At 42.2% G+C, this 25,255-nt stretch overlaps 1 protein-coding gene across 1 annotated transcript in view; it reads left to right on the top strand.

Moving 5' to 3' along the window:
* ptprja (protein tyrosine phosphatase receptor type Ja) overlaps positions 1 to 25,255 on the top strand; it is a 207,017-nt gene that overhangs the window by 118,144 nt on the left and 63,618 nt on the right. Inside the window, exons 5-11 of the mRNA XM_052029697.1 lie at positions 14,379 to 14,648; positions 15,789 to 16,046; positions 16,435 to 16,704; positions 17,865 to 18,122; positions 18,736 to 19,005; positions 23,771 to 24,046; positions 24,586 to 24,855. Coding sequence (XP_051885657.1) covers positions 14,379 to 14,648; positions 15,789 to 16,046; positions 16,435 to 16,704; positions 17,865 to 18,122; positions 18,736 to 19,005; positions 23,771 to 24,046; positions 24,586 to 24,855 — 1,872 coding nt within the window. The remainder of the gene's footprint in view (positions 1 to 14,378; positions 14,649 to 15,788; positions 16,047 to 16,434; positions 16,705 to 17,864; positions 18,123 to 18,735; positions 19,006 to 23,770; positions 24,047 to 24,585; positions 24,856 to 25,255) is intronic.

The following is a 25,255-nucleotide window of genomic DNA, read 5'->3' as shown; positions in this document are numbered from 1 at the left end:
ATGACTGCACTTGTGAGGAGAGAGAATGTGGAAGCCTGCTTCTCATTTTAAGTGTCTCAACTTCTTGGCGCATGAAATACGAACAGCTCTCAAAGAGTGAATACAGTTTCAAAGGCTCAGGTTTCACATGTGAGATGGCAGGGCTTAAGTACATGAGCTGTTCATTGAGGTGTTATGCTGTGGTTCTAAATCAGTTTGCGTCTAAGTGGGATGAAATTTTCCTTCTGAGTTGGAGGGTGTAGGCCACAGGCGAGAAGCAAGTAAGAAAGGAACGTGTTTCAGCTTGTGATCATTGGATTTGGGAAAGTATTTGGGAGGCAGTGTCAGATATTTCGTTGCAGGTGTTCTGCAGAATGTTCAGTTGGCTGCAGCTTTTCTTATGTATGTGCAGCTGGTTTCTCTGCCTGAGTTATAATAGGTGCTCTCTCACCTTGGCACTGGAGCCGTGCTTGTAATATTTGAAGTGGTCTTCCGGTGGATCAACACGATGGAATAATTGACAGGAGACACATTTTTGGTGGAGAGTTACAGCAGCATAGCTTGTATTAATATTGATCAGTTTTGAATGTTATGAAGTGGCTAGGCATTACTCTGGTTAAGATGGATCCAGTCAGTGGCATCTCATCAATGCTTGCAAACCAAATCCGTGTCTTCTTGGTGAAATTTAAGTCTCGTAACCAGTGTCTTCTTGGTGAAACTTAAGTCTCGCAACAACGTGTCATTAAAACTCATCTGGAACATACTTTCCCATCTCGAGCCTGACTCTTTCTACAGATTGGAGAAGAGGGCAAGTGTATCTTGTAGTCAAAAGGCTTCGAATGACTATAGTTGTGTGGAGATGGAATGCTGGAAGCTGCTGCTCCTACGGGTTACCGCTTGTTGGCACCTAATGCACAAACAACTCCTGTTAGCAGATATTTTTCTTCAGGTCGTCAATGCAATTTTCAAGGCTCAGGTTTCACATGACAGGTGGCATGGCTTTAAGTACGTGGGTCAGAGGGATGCAACAGCTATTCCCGTCCTCCCCTGTACGTTTGCATTTATTATTGACCTTTCTCGATGTATGCATTGCTGGCTAGGTGAGCGGTTAGTGCCTATCACTCCTCGCCGCTGAGAAGTTGGTGGTGAGGCACAAGGATGAACAAAGCCATGTTGCTGCCTGTATGTTCGTTTTCACCTGCGCATCGCAAACCAAGGCATTAGTTCCTTTGTGTGCAATATTATCCTCTTGCAATCTGACCTCTCAAACACTCAGTTGTGAGACACTGAAATTAGGAATGTACTCGATGGCCTTGTTTGACACATCAGCTGCACACCATATGTTGCACTGAAAGGTAGAAGTGTTGCTAAAACTTGACTCAAGCTGCTTGTGAAGATTTGCCTGATCTCGTTTGATGGTTGAAAGGAAGGGAAGCTTCCTTCCTGAATGCAGGTTTGTCAAAAAGCACCTTTACATCTCAATTTAAGGTTGCGTAGCCAGATCGCGAAAGGAGACGGAATGTCAGTAATGGGAAAGGTTTGGTCCGGAAGGAGTCCACTGCCAGGTTGAAGATTGCCAAGAACTCTGCATGGACTTGGTTCTCTGCTTGTTATTAGTGACAGTGTCCATTCGTGCTGGAGGTGATGCATGTCCAGCATTGGAGATTTAGTTTGTCATAGAAATCAGCGTTAGTTATTGTAAGGACAAGTGAATGCAGCTCCTCTGATTGTTTAATGGTTCCAGTTACTGTGATGATTTTCCCTTCCGGCACTGCCAGACATCTTGTTGACGGGCTGGGCTTGGCTTGTCGAGTGCCTTTGAGGATTATGATTAATTGGTACTGAGGAAACGAAGCAGAGGAGAAATTGAGAGGATGTTTGAAAGTGGTTGTCTTGTTTTATTGGATCTCCTGAAGGCGACACTAGATATCCACAGTTGAAGGGTGTACTGTGCACTGTCCAACCAACGCAAAAGGATTGCAGTGACGTGGACAGGTGCAGCATCAGTTGTCGCAGATCAAGTGGAGACAACATGAGTTGATGTTATTCTCAACATGTCATTAATCATTGCAGAACCAAACCCTGTGAACAATGTAATCGTTCTGAATCGCACCACTACTTCAGTTACTCTGAGCTGGGACCAACCATTCGACCACAAGCCGGAGTATACCTATAAGGTGGCAGTGAACGGAAATCTCTCAACAAATGTGACTGAGAATGAATTCATCACTGTGACTCAACTGAATCCAGGAACAAGATACATTTTTAGGGTGTTCACGCTGACGGCAGATAACACGTCAGCAGATCCCGTCACTGTCTCTTCGACTACAGGTAAGAATAGCTTAACATGGAAGTTGTTTCAGTGCGAATTCCTCCCTGACCAAGCCAGACGGGTTAAGCTGGAGTGAGACCCTCTGTAGTTGATCCTAGGTCAGAAGAGACTGTGCACATGATGAAAAGGTCAAGTTGAAAATCCCTGCTTCGTGATGAAAATGGTCTTCCACCTATGCAAACAGAATGTTGTCACATCCCAGTGATGTAATGAGGTGGAACGGTCCCGTGTTGTACCTTTTTCGTTCTTTTCATCTGTCTTGGCGTGATGGGGATATTGTTACAATGTGAATTATGGAATCAGGCAGCATAAATCCTGATAGAGCTGTAATGTGCTGACCTGACAGTTGTTATGGCACCAATTAATGGTTCCATCTGTTCCCCTTGGTTGTGATAACCCTGCGTATGGATGGAGAATGTTGCGGGTTGTACGTGATCATAAGCTGAGAGCTGTTTCAGTGAATGTCACAGACGGCCTTTGATTTTGGAGATAGTGGATAAGTCTTGAAGGGGTTCTACTGCAGTGTTGATGATGGACACATGTATTCCTGATTGAAGTTGTCAATTTGCATAGATGTTTAATTTGCTGTATCTATTTTTGTTCTTTCTGCAACAATCAATATCCATGTATTTGCCTCTGACAGTTCCTTCCAAGCCAGGAGCCATTAATGTGACAGCCTTAAGCAACAGTTCCATCTCCCTCAGCTTAGGAAGACCCGTGGACATGGAGGTCAACCAGTACAATTTCAGCATCACATACAGGGCTGCCAACCGTTCCGATGGTTCCTTGATTGAAAGTTCAAATTCCACCACAATCCAAGGTCTGCAATCTGGAACCAATTACACCATAGTTGTGACTACTATTGTTCTCGGTGGAGTGAAGAGTGAAGCTGTGGTTCGAAGTCAGTTTACACGTAAGTGGGGTGAAATTTCCCTCGTAGACTGGGTTGCAGCCCGAATGTGAGAAGCAAATAAGAAAGGACAATCTTCCAGGTGGTGAGATCATTGGATTCAAGAATGTATTTTGGAGATGGTGCAGGGTGTTTGGTTGAAGGTGTTCTGCAGAGACCTCGGATGGATACAGCTTTTCTGATGAATGATTAATCAGTTAGAATTGTTGCTCCTTAACCTCGATACGAGAGAGACATTTCTCGTATCTTAACTGGCCTTCCTGTGGCAAATGCAGCAGAATAATTGGCCGCGGTTACGTTCTTGCTAGGGAGTTAAACATTGTTGGAGAGGAATGTTGCAGTCTAGTTTGTGTTAGGACTGAATCACCTTTTGACTTTGAGCTTGTTGAGTATTGCTCTGGATGAGTTCGTTCCAATTATTAACGTTATCAACAATTACAAATTGAATCATGACACTTCATTGAAGTTAGAGGCACGTATCAGGATGCCATTAAATCTCATCTGGGGCAGTCTTCCCAATCTTGAGCCTGACATTCGCTGCAGCTTGGAGATGAGGGCAAGTCCGTCGTTGGATAAAAAAAATTGTAATGACTGCACTTGTGAGGAGAGAGAATGTGGAAGCCTGCTTCTCATTTTAAGTGTCTCAACTTCTTGGCGCATGAAATACGAACAGCTCTCAAAGAGTGAATACAGTTTCAAAGGCTCAGGTTTCACATGTGAGATGGCAGGGCTTAAGTACATGAGCTGTTCATTGAGGTGTTATGCTGTGGTTCTAAATCAGTTTGCGTCTAAGTGGGATGAAATTTTCCTTCTGAGTTGGAGGGTGTAGGCCACAGGCGAGAAGCAAGTAAGAAAGGAACGTGTTTCAGCTTGTGATCATTGGATTTGGGAAAGTATTTGGGAGGCAGTGTCAGATATTTCGTTGCAGGTGTTCTGCAGAATGTTCAGTTGGCTGCAGCTTTTCTTATGTATGTGCAGCTGGTTTCTCTGCCTGAGTTATAATAGGTGCTCTCTCACCTTGGCACTGGAGCCGTGCTTGTAATATTTGAAGTGGTCTTCCGGTGGATCAACACGATGGAATAATTGACAGGAGACACATTTTTGGTGGAGAGTTACAGCAGCATAGCTTGTATTAATATTGATCAGTTTTGAATGTTATGAAGTGGCTAGGCATTACTCTGGTTAAGATGGATCCAGTCAGTGGCATCTCATCAATGCTTGCAAACCAAATCCGTGTCTTCTTGGTGAAATTTAAGTCTCGTAACCAGTGTCTTCTTGGTGAAACTTAAGTCTCGCAACAACGTGTCATTAAAACTCATCTGGAACATACTTTCCCATCTCGAGCCTGACTCTTTCTACAGATTGGAGAAGAGGGCAAGTGTATCTTGTAGTCAAAAGGCTTCGAATGACTATAGTTGTGTGGAGATGGAATGCTGGAAGCTGCTGCTCCTACGGGTTACCGCTTGTTGGCACCTAATGCACAAACAACTCCTGTTAGCAGATATTTTTCTTCAGGTCGTCAATGCAATTTTCAAGGCTCAGGTTTCACATGACAGGTGGCATGGCTTTAAGTACGTGGGTCAGAGGGATGCAACAGCTATTCCCGTCCTCCCCTGTACGTTTGCATTTATTATTGACCTTTCTCGATGTATGCATTGCTGGCTAGGTGAGCGGTTAGTGCCTATCACTCCTCGCCGCTGAGAAGTTGGTGGTGAGGCACAAGGATGAACAAAGCCATGTTGCTGCCTGTATGTTCGTTTTCACCTGCGCATCGCAAACCAAGGCATTAGTTCCTTTGTGTGCAATATTATCCTCTTGCAATCTGACCTCTCAAACACTCAGTTGTGAGACACTGAAATTAGGAATGTACTCGATGGCCTTGTTTGACACATCAGCTGCACACCATATGTTGCACTGAAAGGTAGAAGTGTTGCTAAAACTTGACTCAAGCTGCTTGTGAAGATTTGCCTGATCTCGTTTGATGGTTGAAAGGAAGGGAAGCTTCCTTCCTGAATGCAGGTTTGTCAAAAAGCACCTTTACATCTCAATTTAAGGTTGCGTAGCCAGATCGCGAAAGGAGACGGAATGTCAGTAATGGGAAAGGTTTGGTCCGGAAGGAGTCCACTGCCAGGTTGAAGATTGCCAAGAACTCTGCATGGACTTGGTTCTCTGCTTGTTATTAGTGACAGTGTCCATTCGTGCTGGAGGTGATGCATGTCCAGCATTGGAGATATAGTTTGTCATAGAAATCAGCGTTAGTTATTGTAAGGACAAGTGAATGCAGCTCCTCTGATTGTTTAATGGTTCCAGTTACTGTGATGATTTTCCCTTCCGGCACTGCCAGACATCTTGTTGACGGGCTGGGCTTGGCTTGTCGAGTGCCTTTGAGGATTATGATTAATTGGTACTGAGGAAACGAAGCAGAGGAGAAATTGAGAGGATGTTTGAAAGTGGTTGTCTTGTTTTATTGGATCTCCTGAAGGCGACACTAGATATCCACAGTTGAAGGGTGTACTGTGCACTGTCCAACCAACGCAAAAGGATTGCAGTGACGTGGACAGGTGCAGCATCAGTTGTCGCAGATCAAGTGGAGACAACATGAGTTGATGTTATTCTCAACATGTCATTAATCATTGCAGAACCAAACCCTGTGAACAATGTAATCGTTCTGAATCACACCACTACTTCAGTTACTCTGAGCTGGGACCAACCATTCGACCACAAGCCGGAGTATACCTATAAGGTGGCAGTGAACGGAAATCTCTCAACAAATGTGACTGAGAATGAATTCATCACTGTGACTCAACTGAATCCAGGAACAAGATACATTTTTAGGGTGTTCACGCTGACGGCAGATAACACGTCAGCAGATCCCGTCACTGTCTCTTCGACTACAGGTAAGAATAGCTTAACATGGAAGTTGTTTCAGTGCGAATTCCTCCCTGACCAAGCCAGACGGGTTAAGCTGGAGTGAGACCCTCTGTAGTTGATCCTAGGTCAGAAGAGACTGTGCACATGATGAAAAGGTCAAGTTGAAAATCCCTGCTTCGTGATGAAAATGGTCTTCCACCTATGCAAACAGAATGTTGTCACATCCCAGTGATGTAATGAGGTGGAACGGTCCCGTGTTGTACCTTTTTCGTTCTTTTCATCTGTCTTGGCGTGATGGGGATATTGTTACAATGTGAATTATGGAATCAGGCAGCATAAATCCTGATAGAGCTGTAATGTGCTGACCTGACAGTTGTTATGGCACCAATTAATGGTTCCATCTGTTCCCCTTGGTTGTGATAACCCTGCGTATGGATGGAGAATGTTGCGGGTTGTACGTGATCATAAGCTGAGAGCTGTTTCAGTGAATGTCACAGACGGCCTTTGATTTTGGAGATAGTGGATAAGTCTTGAAGGGGTTCTACTGCAGTGTTGATGATGGACACATGTATTCCTGATTGAAGTTGTCAATTTGCATAGATGTTTAATTTGCTGTATCTATTTTTGTTCTTTCTGCAACAATCAATATCCATGTATTTGCCTCTGACAGTTCCTTCCAAGCCAGGAGCCATTAATGTGACAGCCTTAAGCAACAGTTCCATCTCCCTCAGCTTAGGAAGACCCGTGGACATGGAGGTCAACCAGTACAATTTCAGCATCACATACAGGGCTGCCAACCGTTCCGATGGTTCCTTGATTGAAAGTTCAAATTCCACCACAATCCAAGGTCTGCAATCTGGAACCAATTACACCATAGTTGTGACTACTATTGTTCTCGGTGGAGTGAAGAGTGAAGCTGTGGTTCGAAGTCAGTTTACACGTAAGTGGGGTGAAATTTCCCTCGTAGACTGGGTTGCAGCCCGAATGTGAGAAGCAAATAAGAAAGGACAATCTTCCAGGTGGTGAGATCATTGGATTCAAGAATGTATTTTGGAGATGGTGCAGGGTGTTTGGTTGAAGGTGTTCTGCAGAGACCTCGGATGGATACAGCTTTTCTGATGAATGATTAATCAGTTAGAATTGTTGCTCCTTAACCTCGATACGAGAGAGACATTTCTCGTATCTTAACTGGCCTTCCTGTGGCAAATGCAGCAGAATAATTGGCCGCGGTTACGTTCTTGCTAGGGAGTTAAACATTGTTGGAGAGGAATGTTGCAGTCTAGTTTGTGTTAGGACTGAATCACCTTTTGACTTTGAGCTTGTTGAGTATTGCTCTGGATGAGTTCGTTCCAATTATTAACGTTATCAACAATTACAAATTGAATCATGACACTTCATTGAAGTTAGAGGCACGTATCAGGATGCCATTAAATCTCATCTGGGGCAGTCTTCCCAATCTTGAGCCTGACATTCGCTGCAGCTTGGAGATGAGGGCAAGTCCGTCGTTGGATAAAAAAAATTGTAATGACTGCACTTGTGAGGAGAGAGAATGTGGAAGCCTGCTTCTCATTTTAAGTGTCTCAACTTCTTGGCGCATGAAATACGAACAGCTCTCAAAGAGTGAATACAGTTTCAAAGGCTCAGGTTTCACATGTGAGATGGCAGGGCTTAAGTACATGAGCTGTTCATTGAGGTGTTATGCTGTGGTTCTAAATCAGTTTGCGTCTAAGTGGGATGAAATTTTCCTTCTGAGTTGGAGGGTGTAGGCCACAGGCGAGAAGCAAGTAAGAAAGGAACGTGTTTCAGCTTGTGATCATTGGATTTGGGAAAGTATTTGGGAGGCAGTGTCAGATATTTCGTTGCAGGTGTTCTGCAGAATGTTCAGTTGGCTGCAGCTTTTCTTATGTATGTGCAGCTGGTTTCTCTGCCTGAGTTATAATAGGTGCTCTCTCACCTTGGCACTGGAGCCGTGCTTGTAATATTTGAAGTGGTCTTCCGGTGGATCAACACGATGGAATAATTGACAGGAGACACATTTTTGGTGGAGAGTTACAGCAGCATAGCTTGTATTAATATTGATCAGTTTTGAATGTTATGAAGTGGCTAGGCATTACTCTGGTTAAGATGGATCCAGTCAGTGGCATCTCATCAATGCTTGCAAACCAAATCCGTGTCTTCTTGGTGAAATTTAAGTCTCGTAACCAGTGTCTTCTTGGTGAAACTTAAGTCTCGCAACAACGTGTCATTAAAACTCATCTGGAACATACTTTCCCATCTCGAGCCTGACTCTTTCTACAGATTGGAGAAGAGGGCAAGTGTATCTTGTAGTCAAAAGGCTTCGAATGACTATAGTTGTGTGGAGATGGAATGCTGGAAGCTGCTGCTCCTACGGGTTACCGCTTGTTGGCACCTAATGCACAAACAACTCCTGTTAGCAGATATTTTTCTTCAGGTCGTCAATGCAATTTTCAAGGCTCAGGTTTCACATGACAGGTGGCATGGCTTTAAGTACGTGGGTCAGAGGGATGCAACAGCTATTCCCGTCCTCCCCTGTACGTTTGCATTTATTATTGACCTTTCTCGATGTATGCATTGCTGGCTAGGTGAGCGGTTAGTGCCTATCACTCCTCGCCGCTGAGAAGTTGGTGGTGAGGCACAAGGATGAACAAAGCCATGTTGCTGCCTGTATGTTCGTTTTCACCTGCGCATCGCAAACCAAGGCATTAGTTCCTTTGTGTGCAATATTATCCTCTTGCAATCTGACCTCTCAAACACTCAGTTGTGAGACACTGAAATTAGGAATGTACTCGATGGCCTTGTTTGACACATCAGCTGCACACCATATGTTGCACTGAAAGGTAGAAGTGTTGCTAAAACTTGACTCAAGCTGCTTGTGAAGATTTGCCTGATCTCGTTTGATGGTTGAAAGGAAGGGAAGCTTCCTTCCTGAATGCAGGTTTGTCAAAAAGCACCTTTACATCTCAATTTAAGGTTGCGTAGCCAGATCGCGAAAGGAGACGGAATGTCAGTAATGGGAAAGGTTTGGTCCGGAAGGAGTCCACTGCCAGGTTGAAGATTGCCAAGAACTCTGCATGGACTTGGTTCTCTGCTTGTTATTAGTGACAGTGTCCATTCGTGCTGGAGGTGATGCATGTCCAGCATTGGAGATTTAGTTTGTCATAGAAATCAGCGTTAGTTATTGTAAGGACAAGTGAATGCAGCTCCTCTGATTGTTTAATGGTTCCAGTTACTGTGATGATTTTCCCTTCCGGCACTGCCAGACATCTTGTTGACGGGCTGGGCTTGGCTTGTCGAGTGCCTTTGAGGATTATGATTAATTGGTACTGAGGAAACGAAGCAGAGGAGAAATTGAGAGGATGTTTGAAAGTGGTTGTCTTGTTTTATTGGATCTCCTGAAGGCGACACTAGATATCCACAGTTGAAGGGTGTACTGTGCACTGTCCAACCAACGCAAAAGGATTGCAGTGACGTGGACAGGTGCAGCATCAGTTGTCGCAGATCAAGTGGAGACAACATGAGTTGATGTTATTCTCAACATGTCATTAATCATTGCAGAACCAAACCCTGTGAACAATGTAATCGTTCTGAATCACACCACTACTTCAGTTACTCTGAGCTGGGACCAACCATTCGACCACAAGCCGGAGTATACCTATAAGGTGGCAGTGAACGGAAATCTCTCAACAAATGTGACTGAGAATGAATTCATCACTGTGACTCAACTGAATCCAGGAACAAGATACATTTTTAGGGTGTTCACGCTGACGGCAGATAACACGTCAGCAGATCCCGTCACTGTCTCTTCGACTACAGGTAAGAATAGCTTAACATGGAAGTTGTTTCAGTGCGAATTCCTCCCTGACCAAGCCAGACGGGTTAAGCTGGAGTGAGACCCTCTGTAGTTGATCCTAGGTCAGAAGAGACTGTGCACATGATGAAAAGGTCAAGTTGAAAATCCCTGCTTCGTGATGAAAATGGTCTTCCACCTATGCAAACAGAATGTTGTCACATCCCAGTGATGTAATGAGGTGGAACGGTCCCGTGTTGTACCTTTTTCGTTCTTTTCATCTGTCTTGGCGTGATGGGGATATTGTTACAATGTGAATTATGGAATCAGGCAGCATAAATCCTGATAGAGCTGTAATGTGCTGACCTGACAGTTGTTATGGCACCAATTAATGGTTCCATCTGTTCCCCTTGGTTGTGATAACCCTGCGTATGGATGGAGAATGTTGCGGGTTGTACGTGATCATAAGCTGAGAGCTGTTTCAGTGAATGTCACAGACGGCCTTTGATTTTGGAGATAGTGGATAAGTCTTGAAGGGGTTCTACTGCAGTGTTGATGATGGACACATGTATTCCTGATTGAAGTTGTCAATTTGCATAGATGTTTAATTTGCTGTATCTATTTTTGTTCTTTCTGCAACAATCAATATCCATGTATTTGCCTCTGACAGTTCCTTCCAAGCCAGGAGCCATTAATGTGACAGCCTTAAGCAACAGTTCCATCTCCCTCAGCTTAGGAAGACCCGTGGACATGGAGGTCAACCAGTACAATTTCAGCATCACATACAGGGCTGCCAACCGTTCCGATGGTTCCTTGATTGAAAGTTCAAATTCCACCACAATCCAAGGTCTGCAATCTGGAACCAATTACACCATAGTTGTGACTACTATTGTTCTCGGTGGAGTGAAGAGTGAAGCTGTGGTTCGAAGTCAGTTTACACGTAAGTGGGGTGAAGTTTCCCTCGTAGACTGGGTTGCAGCCCGAATGTGAGAAGCAAATAAGAAAGGACAATCTTCCAGGTGGTGAGATCATTGGATTCAAGAATGTATTTTGGAGATGGTGCAGGGTGTTTGGTTGAAGGTGTTCTGCAGAGACCTCGGATGGATACAGCTTTTCTGATGAATGATTAATCAGTTAGAATTGTTGCTCCTTAACCTCGATACGAGAGAGACATTTCTCGTATCTTAACTGGCCTTCCTGTGGCAAATGCAGCAGAATAATTGGCCGCGGTTACGTTCTTGCTAGGGAGTTAAACATTGTTGGAGAGGAATGTTGCAGTCTAGTTTGTGTTAGGACTGAATCACCTTTTGACTTTGAGCTTGTTGAGTATTGCTCTGGATGAGTTCGTTCCAATTATTAACGTTATCAACAATTACAAATTGAATCATGACACTTCATTGAAGTTAGAGGCACGTATCAGGATGCCATTAAATCTCATCTGGGGCAGTCTTCCCAATCTTGAGCCTGACATTCGCTGCAGCTTGGAGATGAGGGCAAGTCCGTCGTTGGATAAAAAAAATTGTAATGACTGCACTTGTGAGGAGAGAGAATGTGGAAGCCTGCTTCTCATTTTAAGTGTCTCAACTTCTTGGCACATGAAATACGAACAGCTCTCAAAGAGTGAATACAGTTTCAAAGGCTCAGGTTTCACATGTGAGATGGCAGGGCTTAAGTACATGAGCTGTTCATTGAGGTGTTATGCTGTGGTTCTAAATCAGTTTGCGTCTAAGTGGGATGAAATTTTCCTTCTGAGTTGGAGGGTGTAGGCCACAGGCGAGAAGCAAGTAAGAAAGGAACGTGTTTCAGCTTGTGATCATTGGATTTGGGAAAGTATTTGGGAGGCAGTGTCAGATATTTCGTTGCAGGTGTTCTGCAGAATGTTCAGTTGGCTGCAGCTTTTCTTATGTATGTGCAGCTGGTTTCTCTGCCTGAGTTATAATAGGTGCTCTCTCACCTTGGCACTGGAGCCGTGCTTGTAATATTTGAAGTGGTCTTCCGGTGGATCAACACGATGGAATAATTGACAGGAGACACATTTTTGGTGGAGAGTTACAGCAGCATAGCTTGTATTAATATTGATCAGTTTTGAATGTTATGAAGTGGCTAGGCATTACTCTGGTTAAGATGGATCCAGTCAGTGGCATCTCATCAATGCTTGCAAACCAAATCCGTGTCTTCTTGGTGAAATTTAAGTCTCGTAACCAGTGTCTTCTTGGTGAAACTTAAGTCTCGCAACAACGTGTCATTAAAACTCATCTGGAACATACTTTCCCATCTCGAGCCTGACTCTTTCTACAGATTGGAGAAGAGGGCAAGTGTATCTTGTAGTCAAAAGGCTTCGAATGACTATAGTTGTGTGGAGATGGAATGCTGGAAGCTGCTGCTCCTACGGGTTACCGCTTGTTGGCACCTAATGCACAAACAACTCCTGTTAGCAGATATTTTTCTTCAGGTCGTCAATGCAATTTTCAAGGCTCAGGTTTCACATGACAGGTGGCATGGCTTTAAGTACGTGGGTCAGAGGGATGCAACAGCTATTCCCGTCCTCCCCTGTACGTTTGCATTTATTATTGACCTTTCTCGATGTATGCATTGCTGGCTAGGTGAGCGGTTAGTGCCTATCACTCCTCGCCGCTGAGAAGTTGGTGGTGAGGCACAAGGATGAACAAAGCCATGTTGCTGCCTGTATGTTCGTTTTCACCTGCGCATCGCAAACCAAGGCATTAGTTCCTTTGTGTGCAATATTATCCTCTTGCAATCTGACCTCTCAAACACTCAGTTGTGAGACACTGAAATTAGGAATGTACTCGATGGCCTTGTTTGACACATCAGCTGCACACCATATGTTGCACTGAAAGGTAGAAGTGTTGCTAAAACTTGACTCAAGCTGCTTGTGAAGATTTGCCTGATCTCGTTTGATGGTTGAAAGGAAGGGAAGCTTCCTTCCTGAATGCAGGTTTGTCAAAAAGCACCTTTACATCTCAATTTAAGGTTGCGTAGCCAGATCGCGAAAGGAGACGGAATGTCAGTAATGGGAAAGGTTTGGTCCGGAAGGAGTCCACTGCCAGGTTGAAGATTGCCAAGAACTCTGCATGGACTTGGTTCTCTGCTTGTTATTAGTGACAGTGTCCATTCGTGCTGGAGGTGATGCATGTCCAGCATTGGAGATTTAGTTTGTCATAGAAATCAGCGTTAGTTATTGTAAGGACAAGTGAATGCAGCTCCTCTGATTGTTTAATGGTTCCAGTTACTGTGATGATTTTCCCTTCCGGCACTGCCAGACATCTTGTTGACGGGCTGGGCTTGGCTTGTCGAGTGCCTTTGAGGATTATGATTAATTGGTACTGAGGAAACGAAGCAGAGGAGAAATTGAGAGGATGTTTGAAAGTGGTTGTCTTGTTTTATTGGATCTCCTGAAGGCGACACTAGATATCCACAGTTGAAGGGTGTACTGTGCACTGTCCAACCAACGCAAAAGGATTGCAGTGACGTGGACAGGTGCAGCATCAGTTGTCGCAGATCAAGTGGAGACAACATGAGTTGATGTTATTCTCAACATGTCATTAATCATTGCAGAACCAAACCCTGTGAACAATGTAATCGTTCTGAATCACACCACTACTTCAGTTACTCTGAGCTGGGACCAACCATTCGACCACAAGCCGGAGTATACCTATAAGGTGGCAGTGAACGGAAATCTCTCAACAAATGTGACTGAGAATGAATTCATCACTGTGACTCAACTGAATCCAGGAACAAGATACATTTTTAGGGTGTTCACGCTGACGGCAGATAACACGTCAGCAGATCCCGTCACTGTCTCTTCGACTACAGGTAAGAATAGCTTAACATGGAAGTTGTTTCAGTGCGAATTCCTCCCTGACCAAGCCAGACGGGTTAAGCTGGAGTGAGACCCTCTGTAGTTGATCCTAGGTCAGAAGAGACTGTGCACATGATGAAAAGGTCAAGTTGAAAATCCCTGCTTCGTGATGAAAATGGTCTTCCACCTATGCAAACAGAATGTTGTCACATCCCAGTGATGTAATGAGGTGGAACGGTCCCGTGTTGTACCTTTTTCGTTCTTTTCATCTGTCTTGGCGTGATGGGGATATTGTTACAATGTGAATTATGGAATCAGGCAGCATAAATCCTGATAGAGCTGTAATGTGCTGACCTGACAGTTGTTATGGCACCAATTAATGGTTCCATCTGTTCCCCTTGGTTGTGATAACCCTGCGTATGGATGGAGAATGTTGCGGGTTGTACGTGATCATAAGCTGAGAGCTGTTTCAGTGAATGTCACAGACGGCCTTTGATTTTGGAGATAGTGGATAAGTCTTGAAGGGGTTCTACTGCAGTGTTGATGATGGACACATGTATTCCTGATTGAAGTTGTCAATTTGCATAGATGTTTAATTTGCTGTATCTATTTTTGTTCTTTCTGCAACAATCAATATCCATGTATTTGCCTCTGACAGTTCCTTCCAAGCCAGGAGCCATTAATGTGACAGCCTTAAGCAACAGTTCCATCTCCCTCAGCTTAGGAAGACCCGTGGACATGGAGGTCAACCAGTACAATTTCAGCATCACATACAGGGCTGCCAACCGTTCCGATGGTTCCTTGATTGAAAGTTCGAATTCCACCACAATCCAAGGTCTGCAATCTGGAACCAATTACACCATAGTTGTGACTACTATTGTTCACGGTGGAGTGAAGAGTGAAGCTGTGGTTCGAAGTCAGTTTACACGTAAGTGGGGTGAAATTTCCCTCGTAGACTGGGTTGCAGCCCAAATGTGAGAAGCAAATAAGAAAGGACAATCTTCCAGGTGGTGAGATCATTGGATTCAAGAATGTATTTTGGAGATGGTGCAGGGTGTTTGGTTGAAGGTGTTCTGCAGAGACCTCGGATGGATACAGCTTTTCTGATGAATGATTAATCAGTTAGAATTGTTGCTCCTTAACCTCGATACGAGAGAGACATTTCTCGTATCTTAACTGGCCTTCCTGTGGCAAATGCAGCAGAATAAGTGGCCACAGTTATTTTATTGATAGGGAGTTAACTATTGTTGGAATGGAATGTTGCAGTCTCGTTTATGTTAGGATTGAATCACCTTTGAGACATTGAAATTAGGAATGGTCTCAATGGCCTTATTTGATACATCAGCTGCACAGCATATGTTGCACTGAAAGGTAGAAGTGTTTGTAAAACTTGACTCAAGCTGCTTGTGAAAATTTGTCTGATCTCATTTGAGGGTTGAAAGGAAGGGAAGCTTCCTTCATGAATGCAGCGTTATATCTCAATTGGTTGCGTAGCCAGATCGTGAAAGGAGACTGAATATCAGTAGCGGAAACGGTTTGGTCCAGAAGGAGTCGACTGCCAGATTGAAGATTGCTAAGAAGTCTGCATGGACTTGGTTCTCTGCTTGTTGATAGTGACAGTGTCCAGTCATACAGGAGGTAATACTTGTCCAGCATTAGATATTTAGTTTGTCATAGAAATTAGCGTTAGTTATTGTAAGGACAAGTGAATGCAGCTCCTCTAATTGTTTAATGGTCAGAGTTATTGTGACGATTTTCCCTTCTGGAACTGCCACACATCTCCTCCTTGACACACTTGGCTTGTCAAGTGCCTATGAGGATTATGATTAATTGGTACTGAGGAAACGAAACAGAGGAGAAAATGAGAGGATGTTTGAAAGTGGTTGTCCTGTTTTATTGGATTTCTTGGAGGCAACACTGAATATCCACAGTTTTAGGGTGCACTGTGCACTGTCCAACCAACAGAAAAGGATTGCAATGACATGGATAGATCCAGCATCAGTTGTAACAGATCAAGTGCAGACAACATGAGTTGATGTTTTTCTCAACATGTCATTAATCATTGCAGAACCAAACCCTGTGAACAATGTAATAGTTCTGAATCACACCACTACTTCAGTTACTCTGAGCTGGGACCAACCATTCGACCACAAGCTGGACTATACCTATAAGGTGGCAGTGAATGGAAATCTCTCAACAAATGTAACTGAGAATGAATTTATTACTGTGACTCAACTCAATCCAGGAACAAGATACACTTTTAGTGTGTTCACACTGACGGCAGATAACACGTCATCAGATCCCGTCACTGTCTCTTGGACAACAGGTAAGAATAGCTTAACATGGAAGTTGATTCAGTGCGAATTCCTCCCTGACCAAGCCAGATGGGTTAATCTGGAGTGAGACCCTCTTTAGTTGATCCTAGGTCACAAGAGACTGTGCATATAATGAAAAGGTCAAGTTGAAAATCCATGCTTCGTGATGAAAATGGCCTTCTACCTATGCAAACAGAATGTTTTCACATCCCAGTGATGTAATGAGGTGGAACGGTCCCATGTTGTACCTTTTTCGTTCTTGAAGGGGTTTTACTGCAGTGTTGTTGATGGACATATGTATTCCTGATTGAAGTTGTTAATTTGTATAGATGTTTACTTTGCTGTATCTATTTTTGTTCTTTCTGCAACAATCGATATCCATGTATTTGCCTCTGACAGTTCCTTCCAAGCCAGGAGCCATTAATGTGACGGCCTTAAGCAACAGTTCCATCTACCTCAGCTTAGGAAGACCTGTGGACATGGAGGTCAACCAGTACAATTTCAGCATCACATACAGTGCTGCCAACCGTTCGGATGTTTCCTTGATTGAAAGTTCGATTTCCACCACAATCCAAGGTCTGCAATCTGGAACCAATTACACCATAGTTGTGACTACTATTGTTCACGGTGGAGTGAAGAGTGAAGCTGTGGTTCGAAGTCAGTTTACACGTAAGTGGGGTGAAATTTCCCTCTTTGACTGGGTTGCAGCCCGAATGTAAGAAGGAAATAAGAAAGGACAGTCTTCCAGGTTGTGAGATCATTGGATTCAAGAATGTATTTTGGGGATGGTGCATGATGTTTGGTTGAAAGTGTTCTTCAGAGACCTCGGATGGTTACAGCTTTTCTGATGAATGATTAATCAGTTAGAATTGTTGCTCGTTAACCTTGAAACGAGAGAGATATTTCTCGTATCTTCACTGGCCTTCTTGTGGCAAATGCAGCAGAATATTTGGCCGCGGTTACGTTCTTGCTTGGGAGTTAAACATTGTTGGAATGGAATGTTGCAATTTAGTTTGTGTTAGGATTTAATCACCTTTGAGACATTGAAGTTAGGAATGTACTCGATGGCCTTATTTGACATCATGAGTTGCACACCATATGTTGCACTGAAATGTGAAAGTGTTGCCAAAACTTGACTCAAGCTGCTTGTGAAGTTTTGCCTGATCTCGTTTGATGGTTGAAAGGAAGGGAAGCTTTCTTCATGAATGCAGGTTTGTCACAAAGCACCTTTAAATCTCAATTTAAGGTTGCGTAGCCAGATCGCGAAAGGAGACGAAATATCAGTAATGGAGAAGGTTTGGTCCGGAAGGAGTCCACTGCCAGATTGAAGATTACCAAGAACTGTTCAAAGACTTGGTTCTCTGCTTGTTAATAGTGACAGTGTCCAGTCATGCAGAAGGTAATGCTTGTCCAGCATTGAAGATTTAGTTTGTCCTAGAAATTAGCGTTAGTTATTTTAAGGACAAGTGAATGCAGCTCTTCTGATTGTTTAATGGTTCCAGTTATTGTGATGATTCTCCCTTCTGTAACTGCCAGACATCTTGTTGACAGGCTTGGCTTGACAAGTGCCTTTGAGGATTATGATTAATAGGTACTGAGGAAACGAAGCAGAGGAGAAATTGAGAGGATGTTTGAAAGTGGTTGTCTTGTTTTATTGCATCTCTTGAAGGGGACACTAAATATCCACACTTTATGGGTGTACTGTGTGCACTGTCTAACCAACGGAAGAGAATTGCAGTGATATGGATAGATCCAGCATCAGTTGTCACAGATCAAGTGGAGACAACATGAGTTGATGTTATTCTCAACATGTCATTTAATCATTGCAGAACCAAACCCTGTGAACAATGTAACCATTTTGAATCACACCACTACTTCAGTTACCCTGAGCTGGGACCAACCATTCGACCACAAGCCGGAGTATACCTATCAGGTGACAGTGAACGGAAATCTCTCAACAATTGTGACTGTTAATGAATTAATTACTGTGACTCAACTGAATCCAGGAACAAGATACATATTTAGTGTAGTCACAATGACGGCAGATAATACGTCAGCAGATCCCGTCACTGCCTATTCCACTACAGGTAAGGAAAGTTTAATATGGAATTTCTTTAATTCGGGTTCCTCCCTCACCAAGCCATCTGGGTAAAGATGGAGTAAGGCCCTTCTTTGATGATCCTAGCTAAGAGAAGATAATGAAACGGTCATGTTGAAAATTCATGCCTGGTGATGAAATTTGTGTATGACACTGAGAATGAACTCTTACATTGTGCGAAGGGTTCAGTGTTATATCTTTTTTATTTTAATCCATCACAGGATAATGGGGATATTGTTACAATGTGAATAATGGACTCCGTGAGCATACGTCTTGATAGAGATGTTATGTGCCAACCTGAAAGTTGCTATGGGGATGCTGAAGGGTGTCAATCTGTGGTTCTGTTTGTCCCCTTGCTTGCCAACCCTGCATATAGATGGAGGATGTGCAGCCTGCACGTTATTTCAAGTGAGAACTGTGGGAGTGAATGTCACAGATGCCATTCCGATTTGAAAACAGCGGACAAAATTTGAACGGGTTTTGCTACAGCATTTATGACCAACAGAAATAATGTTGATTGAAATGGGTGAATTGTGTAGATGTTTAATTTGCTCGACCTATTATTTTTTTCACCATCATTATCCAATTATTGCTTCGAACAGTTCCTTCCAAGCCAGGAAACATTACTGTGATGGCCTTGAGCAACAGTTCCATCTCCCTCAGCTTAGGAAGACCTGTGGACATGGAGGTCACTCAGTACAATTTCAGCATCACCTACAGGACTGCAAGCAGTTCTGACGTCTCCTTGAATGAAAGTTCAGATTCCATCAGCATCCGAAATCTTCAATCTGGAACCAATTACACCATCTCTGTGACTACTATTGTTCATGGTGGAGTGAAGAGTGAAGCTGTGGTTCTAAATCACTTTACACGTAAGTGGATTGGAATTTCCCTTGTGAACCGGGGTGCAGCCCACAGGTGAGAAGCAAATGATGAAGGACCATGTTGCAGCTTCTGAGGTCACTGAATTGAGGAAAGCATTTTTGAGGCAGTGTCACACCAGTGCAGTCACACCATTTCTGTGACTATTGTTGTTCATGATGTTGTGAAGGGTGATGCTGTGGTTCTGAATCCTTTTACAAATAAGTGGGAAGCAATTTCCCATGCAATCTGCAGTGCAGCCCACATGAGCGAACCAAGTTTAAGTGGACCACGTTCCACCTTGTGAAGTGATTGGATTTAGGAAATTGTTCGTGCAGCAGTGTCAGATATTTGGTTGTTGGTGTTCAGCAGGGAGCTTATTTTTTTGGAACCTTTTTAGGTATCAGACATCTTGTTTCTTTTCATCAATTGGAATTCTACAGCAACTTCGCACCAGAGAGCTGTTTCTCATATCTTAACTGGCCTTGTCATGACCAAGGCAGTGGAATTATTAACTGAGTCACATTCTTGTGAAACAGTTGATTGTAGTTGGATTGGAATGCTGCAGCATAGTTTATGTTAGGAATCATCATTTTTGGAGTTTATGAAATGATTGAGTATTACTTTGGATGAGTATGAACTAACTATCACCAGCTCATCAATGCTTGCAGTCCAGAACTGTGTCATCTCAGTGAGGTTCGAGATCCTCACACAATGTTGTTTCATGTAATCGCGAACAGGCTTCCAGTGATAAGCCGGACATTAGCTGCAGGTTGGACAAGAAGGCGAGTCGATCTTCACAGCAGAATGTTTCTAATACCTGTAGTTGTGAGGAGACAGAACACTTGATCCTGCTTCCTGTTCATGGTATCTGCTTTTTGGCACATAAAACAGAAACATATATGATCGTTAGATCTTCACTTCAAATCATTAATCCAGTTTTAAGAGGTCAGGTTTTACATGAAAGGTGGCATGCCTTTGGTCGAAGTGACAGAATTGTGCAACAGCTGTTCTCATCTTTGCCTCTTCGAAGTTTTTATTCAAGTTTCAGGATGAAAGCACCCTCTGGCAACATGAGCATTCACTCCATTCTTGTTTACTCTTGAGAATGTGGTGCTCAGGCAACTCTGTTTTATTTTCTATTGATGGTACTCATGCAGTGCTGTATGGTATGGAGTTTCCTGATGACAATGCTTTAAAACTACATTGTTGCCTTTTTATTAATTTTCAGCTGAACATTGCAAACCCAGGCATTGGTTCGTTCAGGTGCAATGTTATCCTCTTTCAAACATCTCTGAAACTGTTCTCTCATAGTCATGAATGTGCATTTGCCACGCCCACATGTGAAAATTCAGTAAGAAAGGACCATGTTTTCGCCTTTGAGGTCATTGGATTTGGTTAAGAATTTGTGGATGTTGTCAGATATTTCTGTGAAGGTGTTCTGCTGAGTCCTTAGCTTTTGTTTTCTTTGCCTCTGTTAGAATTGTTGCTCTTTCTCCCTGGCATTAGAAAGGCATTTTCAATTTTTTGAACTGTTCTTGTGACCAACATTCGAGAAAACTTGTCAGGAGATTTCTTCTTGCTGCAAAATTGGCTCTCATTGGAATGGAATCTAGCGACGTAGTTTGAGTGTTGGCATCTCATCAATGCATGTCACTTGAGTGAGGTTAGAGTCTGATAAAGCCACGTTGTTAAATCTCATCCTGAACAGATTTTCCAGTCACAAGCTTGAAAGGAGCTGTGCTGGAGGGTGAGCATTGGTCTGTCTTCAAATCAGATAGTTGCTTATGACAGTGGGTGATAAGGGTTTGAACCTTGATACTCGAAAGCTGCTTTTGTTTGGAATGTGGTGAAATTTATCTTGAAATTATATAGCTTCTCACAACTTGTTGTGAAGGGGCTGATCTCTGGGTCAAGCTGCACATTCACTTTTCAGACGGACCACCTGTTGATCACAGCAACAGATATTTCATGCATGCGATTATATCAACTCAGTTTTCCTGGAGATTTTGTCTGGCTTCAGCAGATGAGTGAAATTGTGCAAAATCTTTCTTTCATCCTTTCCTACAGGTTGTTAATTGTTGACCATGTTACAGATCCCAACCTTGGCTCAATATTTCAGCTGCACATGTCTCTTCCAACCATGGTTTATCTTTGATTCCTGAGAATCTCATCTTTCAGGCCAGCTAAATTCGTTGAGCAAACAAAATAACCAGCCTTGTCCTGTTCGGAACCCCATACCATCTTACAGATACCATTTTGCTGGTCTGGTATTAAATTGCATGATGCATGCAACTATTTGTTGAGCATTTTAGGCTCTGGATTTCTTATTTCAACAATCTAGCACATTCACATGTTCCAACGTTTCAGGTATCTTAGGCATAGAGTGGAATTTGGAAGTGACTCGTGTCTCAGACGTGATATCTAATTCAGGTGTAGCTCTGCAGAATCTGGATTAACTCTTATAATGTACGGTTGATCGTTTGCTCTGTAACAAAAGCTGTCACCAGATTTGTTCATCATTTGTTTTTGCCTTTGTCAGTTCTCCCAGTAAAAGAGCTGAAAGGAGGCAGGCCCTCTTGCTACCATCTGATTGATTTTTAAAAAGTCAGTCTCTATGTGTGTTTGTGCATTTCAGTGTATATGTGTAGAGTTAATAATTTTGTTTGCTTAAAAATGCTCCTTTATTTGAAGACACAAAACCTGTGTTAACTGAAGTACATTTCGTTTGTTGGTATTCAGCCTGTGATTGCTGTGATCACCATGTGCAGAGCAGTCCTAGTTGAAAATGGTTGGATGAATGAGAGAACCTTTTCATTGTTTTTTATTCAAAAGATTTCTTTCAATTCCACAACCCCATCCGTATTTATATCTCTAAAGTCACTAACCAGCATAATTCAGCCACAGTCCAACATAATTGGTAAACCAGTTGACTCTGGTTCAAGTCTAGATTTATTCCAGGACAAGATTTACCACCAACTCAGATTATCTGAGCATGATGAAAGCTACAGACTATCACTCCAACTTGCATTCTGTAATTTCATTTAGAAATGGTTCTTTCATTTAAATATGTAGATTCCATCATAATGACTGTCCTTGAACCTGAAACCAACCATCAATCTCTCTGACATGAAATATTTTTAGGCAGTGTACATGGGAGGACAAAATCAGCAATTGATCTGCTGCAAAGAATAGAAAGATGCTATGGAATGCTGAAGATTCTCATTGGAAGATTTTGGAGGATGTGATTGGTATTGGTGAGAGACTAAGTGAACTCCATATTGTATGGCTGGTTTATTGGCAGTTTTGCAGAAAAGAAGCAAATACTTCTTGTTATTTGAAATATTTTGGGCAGTGTCTCTGAATTACAAATGTAACAAATTTAGCCAATTGAGGAAATGTTTCCTCGAGATTGACATCCATTCGGGAATTTGATGGTTTGCTGATAGACCTAATTTATCGTTTCATATTTGCAAAAGGTTAATTTCTCACCAGTATGCCATTGTTCCGTTGACTACATGAGTGCATTTGGCATAGAAAACACTCCATACAATTGTCTAATTATGTCTGCAACTAAATACAAAAATGAGATGGTATGGAAGAGATGCATAATGGAATTTTGTGTGAAGCCATCTCAGTTAGTATTAATGGGTAATGTAAAACAAAATTAAGACTATGCTACATGGCAAAATTGTTAAAATTAAAAGAATGGTTGGCTGAAATATTTATGAATGTGATTGCTAGTTAGAGACTGGATAGACAATGAAGTAAAGCCAGTTGTCAAAACTATCATCTGTAACTAGCAAATGATATATATCAAACTGATAAGATCTTTCAACTGCTTAGAACATAGTTTCTCGAATACAAGACACCTGCAGTCCAAAGTCTGATGAAGGGTGGAGGTGTGAAATACCTCTGTCTAAGACTTATTAAGATACAGACAGAGACAGCAGTGTATGCTACGAGTAAGAAAAGATTTCCAGAGTTTGAGATTTGGTGAAGAGAAGAAATGCAGGGGAATAATTTATCAGTTCACGTCAAAAGAGGGAAGATGCATTTGTGGTTGCAACTTTCTGCAAAATCACCGAAACACCATAAGGCAATTCGGAATTAAGAGGAAGGCTAAAATGTTTTAGTGCACATTAGTAATAGCATGTGGCAGAATTCTGAATTTCACTTGTAATGAGCTGATTGCTTTACCGTTACACTTCTTCTATTGCCTTTCACTTCTTTCTTTGCATTTGAAATTCTAGTAGGTTAATTCACACTGCACTGAATCAACAGAAAATTAAGCATCCTGCAACTCAGGGGTTGCTAATTTCCTATCTATCTCTGTCACTGCTGTTCATCCAGATCAGTTTACCAAAAATTTCATCCTTGGATTTGCATTCATTTGTCTCATTCCTTTAAAGAAAGAAATCCTTAGTCTTCACGGAAAAACTGTGCATGTGCTTTCTGGTTTACTGTAAAATTCCAATGACTGTGCTGTAAGAGACAATTTATTCTCTCATACTTTCTCCAATCAACTGGGAAGTTTGCTGGTGATTTGTCTTGCTTCCCAAATCCCTGCTATCTCCTCTGCTTCCTCTTTTCCTCAATCAATAGTTTTTTTTCTGAAGTATAAAACTCACAATCAATACATCCAGATTAGTCCCTTGTATGCTTTTGAAGGTTTGATGCAGGGTTCACCGATTCTTTCAATAAAAGAAGTCTCCTCCTGTTTGTTCTGTATTCATATTTAATTAAAGAAATATTTGGGCTACCCTTTCTTAACAGAACCTAATGAAGTGCAGAATGTGAATGTGATGACTGTCGGCACCAACTTCATAATCCTCAACTGGACCAAACCAATGGATTATAAAGAAGGGTATCAGTACATGATACTGACTGAGGGAAACCCAGCCCCTACCGACAACAATGAAAATATTACTGTAGAAGTTGAGAATGCTACCATAAAAGGACTGACCTCTGGAACCAACTACAGTTTTGCCATTACTACACTGGTAGCAGATGGAACTCGATCAGATTCAGTGAAAACTTTTAGCTACACAAGTAAGTGTTGCTCTTATAGCTAAGAAACCCAGATCTCTTAAATAATACTTTGTTTTTAATATTGCTACTTTCTAGACTTGGATGAGATGATAGAGACTAGATTGAAATGACATGTGTAATTTTCAATGTGTACTTTTTTTTAAGGGCAATGAGATCAATTTTGTCAATAGGTCTTGAGTTTCAAGCCTGACTCTTGGAAGATGATTGCATCTTGCTCTGAAAACAATACATACACTTTTCTTTCATTCTCGATTCCTATGCTCAGTAACATTTTTTACAATTTTTTGCTGCAGCCAAACTGATGGATTTCATCGGAGGAAGCCAGGTGGATATCCGCAGTTATTTTTCTATGATTCGTTTCAAAGCTATCTAATCAGATGCATTTCCAAAACTTAAAGATCATTTGTTTTGTGTTAACTTAACTTGTAGATTCCACAAAGGCAACTGCATGTAAAATGATTGTATACTTGCAGATAATCTAGAAGAATTAGCAGTTTGCATTCTGTGCATAGCCACAAACTTAATCTTGTTATCCTCAGAACCTGTACAGATACCAGAAGCAAACATCAGCGTGAGCAGCAGTGGGACAGTGGATACATTGTTTGTCTCCTGGACTCAACCACCTGGCAACGTGGAGATGTTCTTTATCAAGCTGCAAGATGTGAGAAATTTAGACATGAAAGTCAATAGTACAATTTCCACATCTGTAAATTTCACTAATCTTCGACCTGGCCGTGTGTACAATGTCACAGTGATTACACACAGCGGACCTTTCAATGTAACCTCTGGCAATGTGCAGGGTATAACAGGTATGTGGAAAGTGTGAAGAGCAGTTTCAATCGAATTTCTGTTTCATATCAGAAATTGCAAATGTTGAACACTTTCTTAAGCATTCATGCTAAGCTTAGAAGTAAAATCACCACGTTTGAGGAATGGGATCTGTAACATTTCACTTTCACTTATTGACTGAAATTCAATATATTTTGTGGTGGGAAGGGGGAATGATGGTGGTCACCAAGAGGAAGGAATTGAATATGCTGATTTTTATGACCTTGGGATGTCCCAAAGCCTTTGACACTCAATGAGGTACTTTTAAAATGTAGTTTAAAAGTGTGTGTATATGTCAATATTGCCTTAAGCTGTTGATTTTTGCTGAATATTTAAGGCTTTGGAAGCATGACACACAGAATCCGAGAGTTTAGTAAGGTA

The sequence above is a fragment of the Pristis pectinata genome, chromosome 14 (assembly GCF_009764475.1).
Source record: "Pristis pectinata isolate sPriPec2 chromosome 14, sPriPec2.1.pri, whole genome shotgun sequence".
Classification (NCBI taxonomy): domain Eukaryota; kingdom Metazoa; phylum Chordata; class Chondrichthyes; order Rhinopristiformes; family Pristidae; genus Pristis; species Pristis pectinata.
Note: the sequence above shows the minus strand (reverse complement) of the source record. Positions and strands in the feature narration are given on the sequence as shown.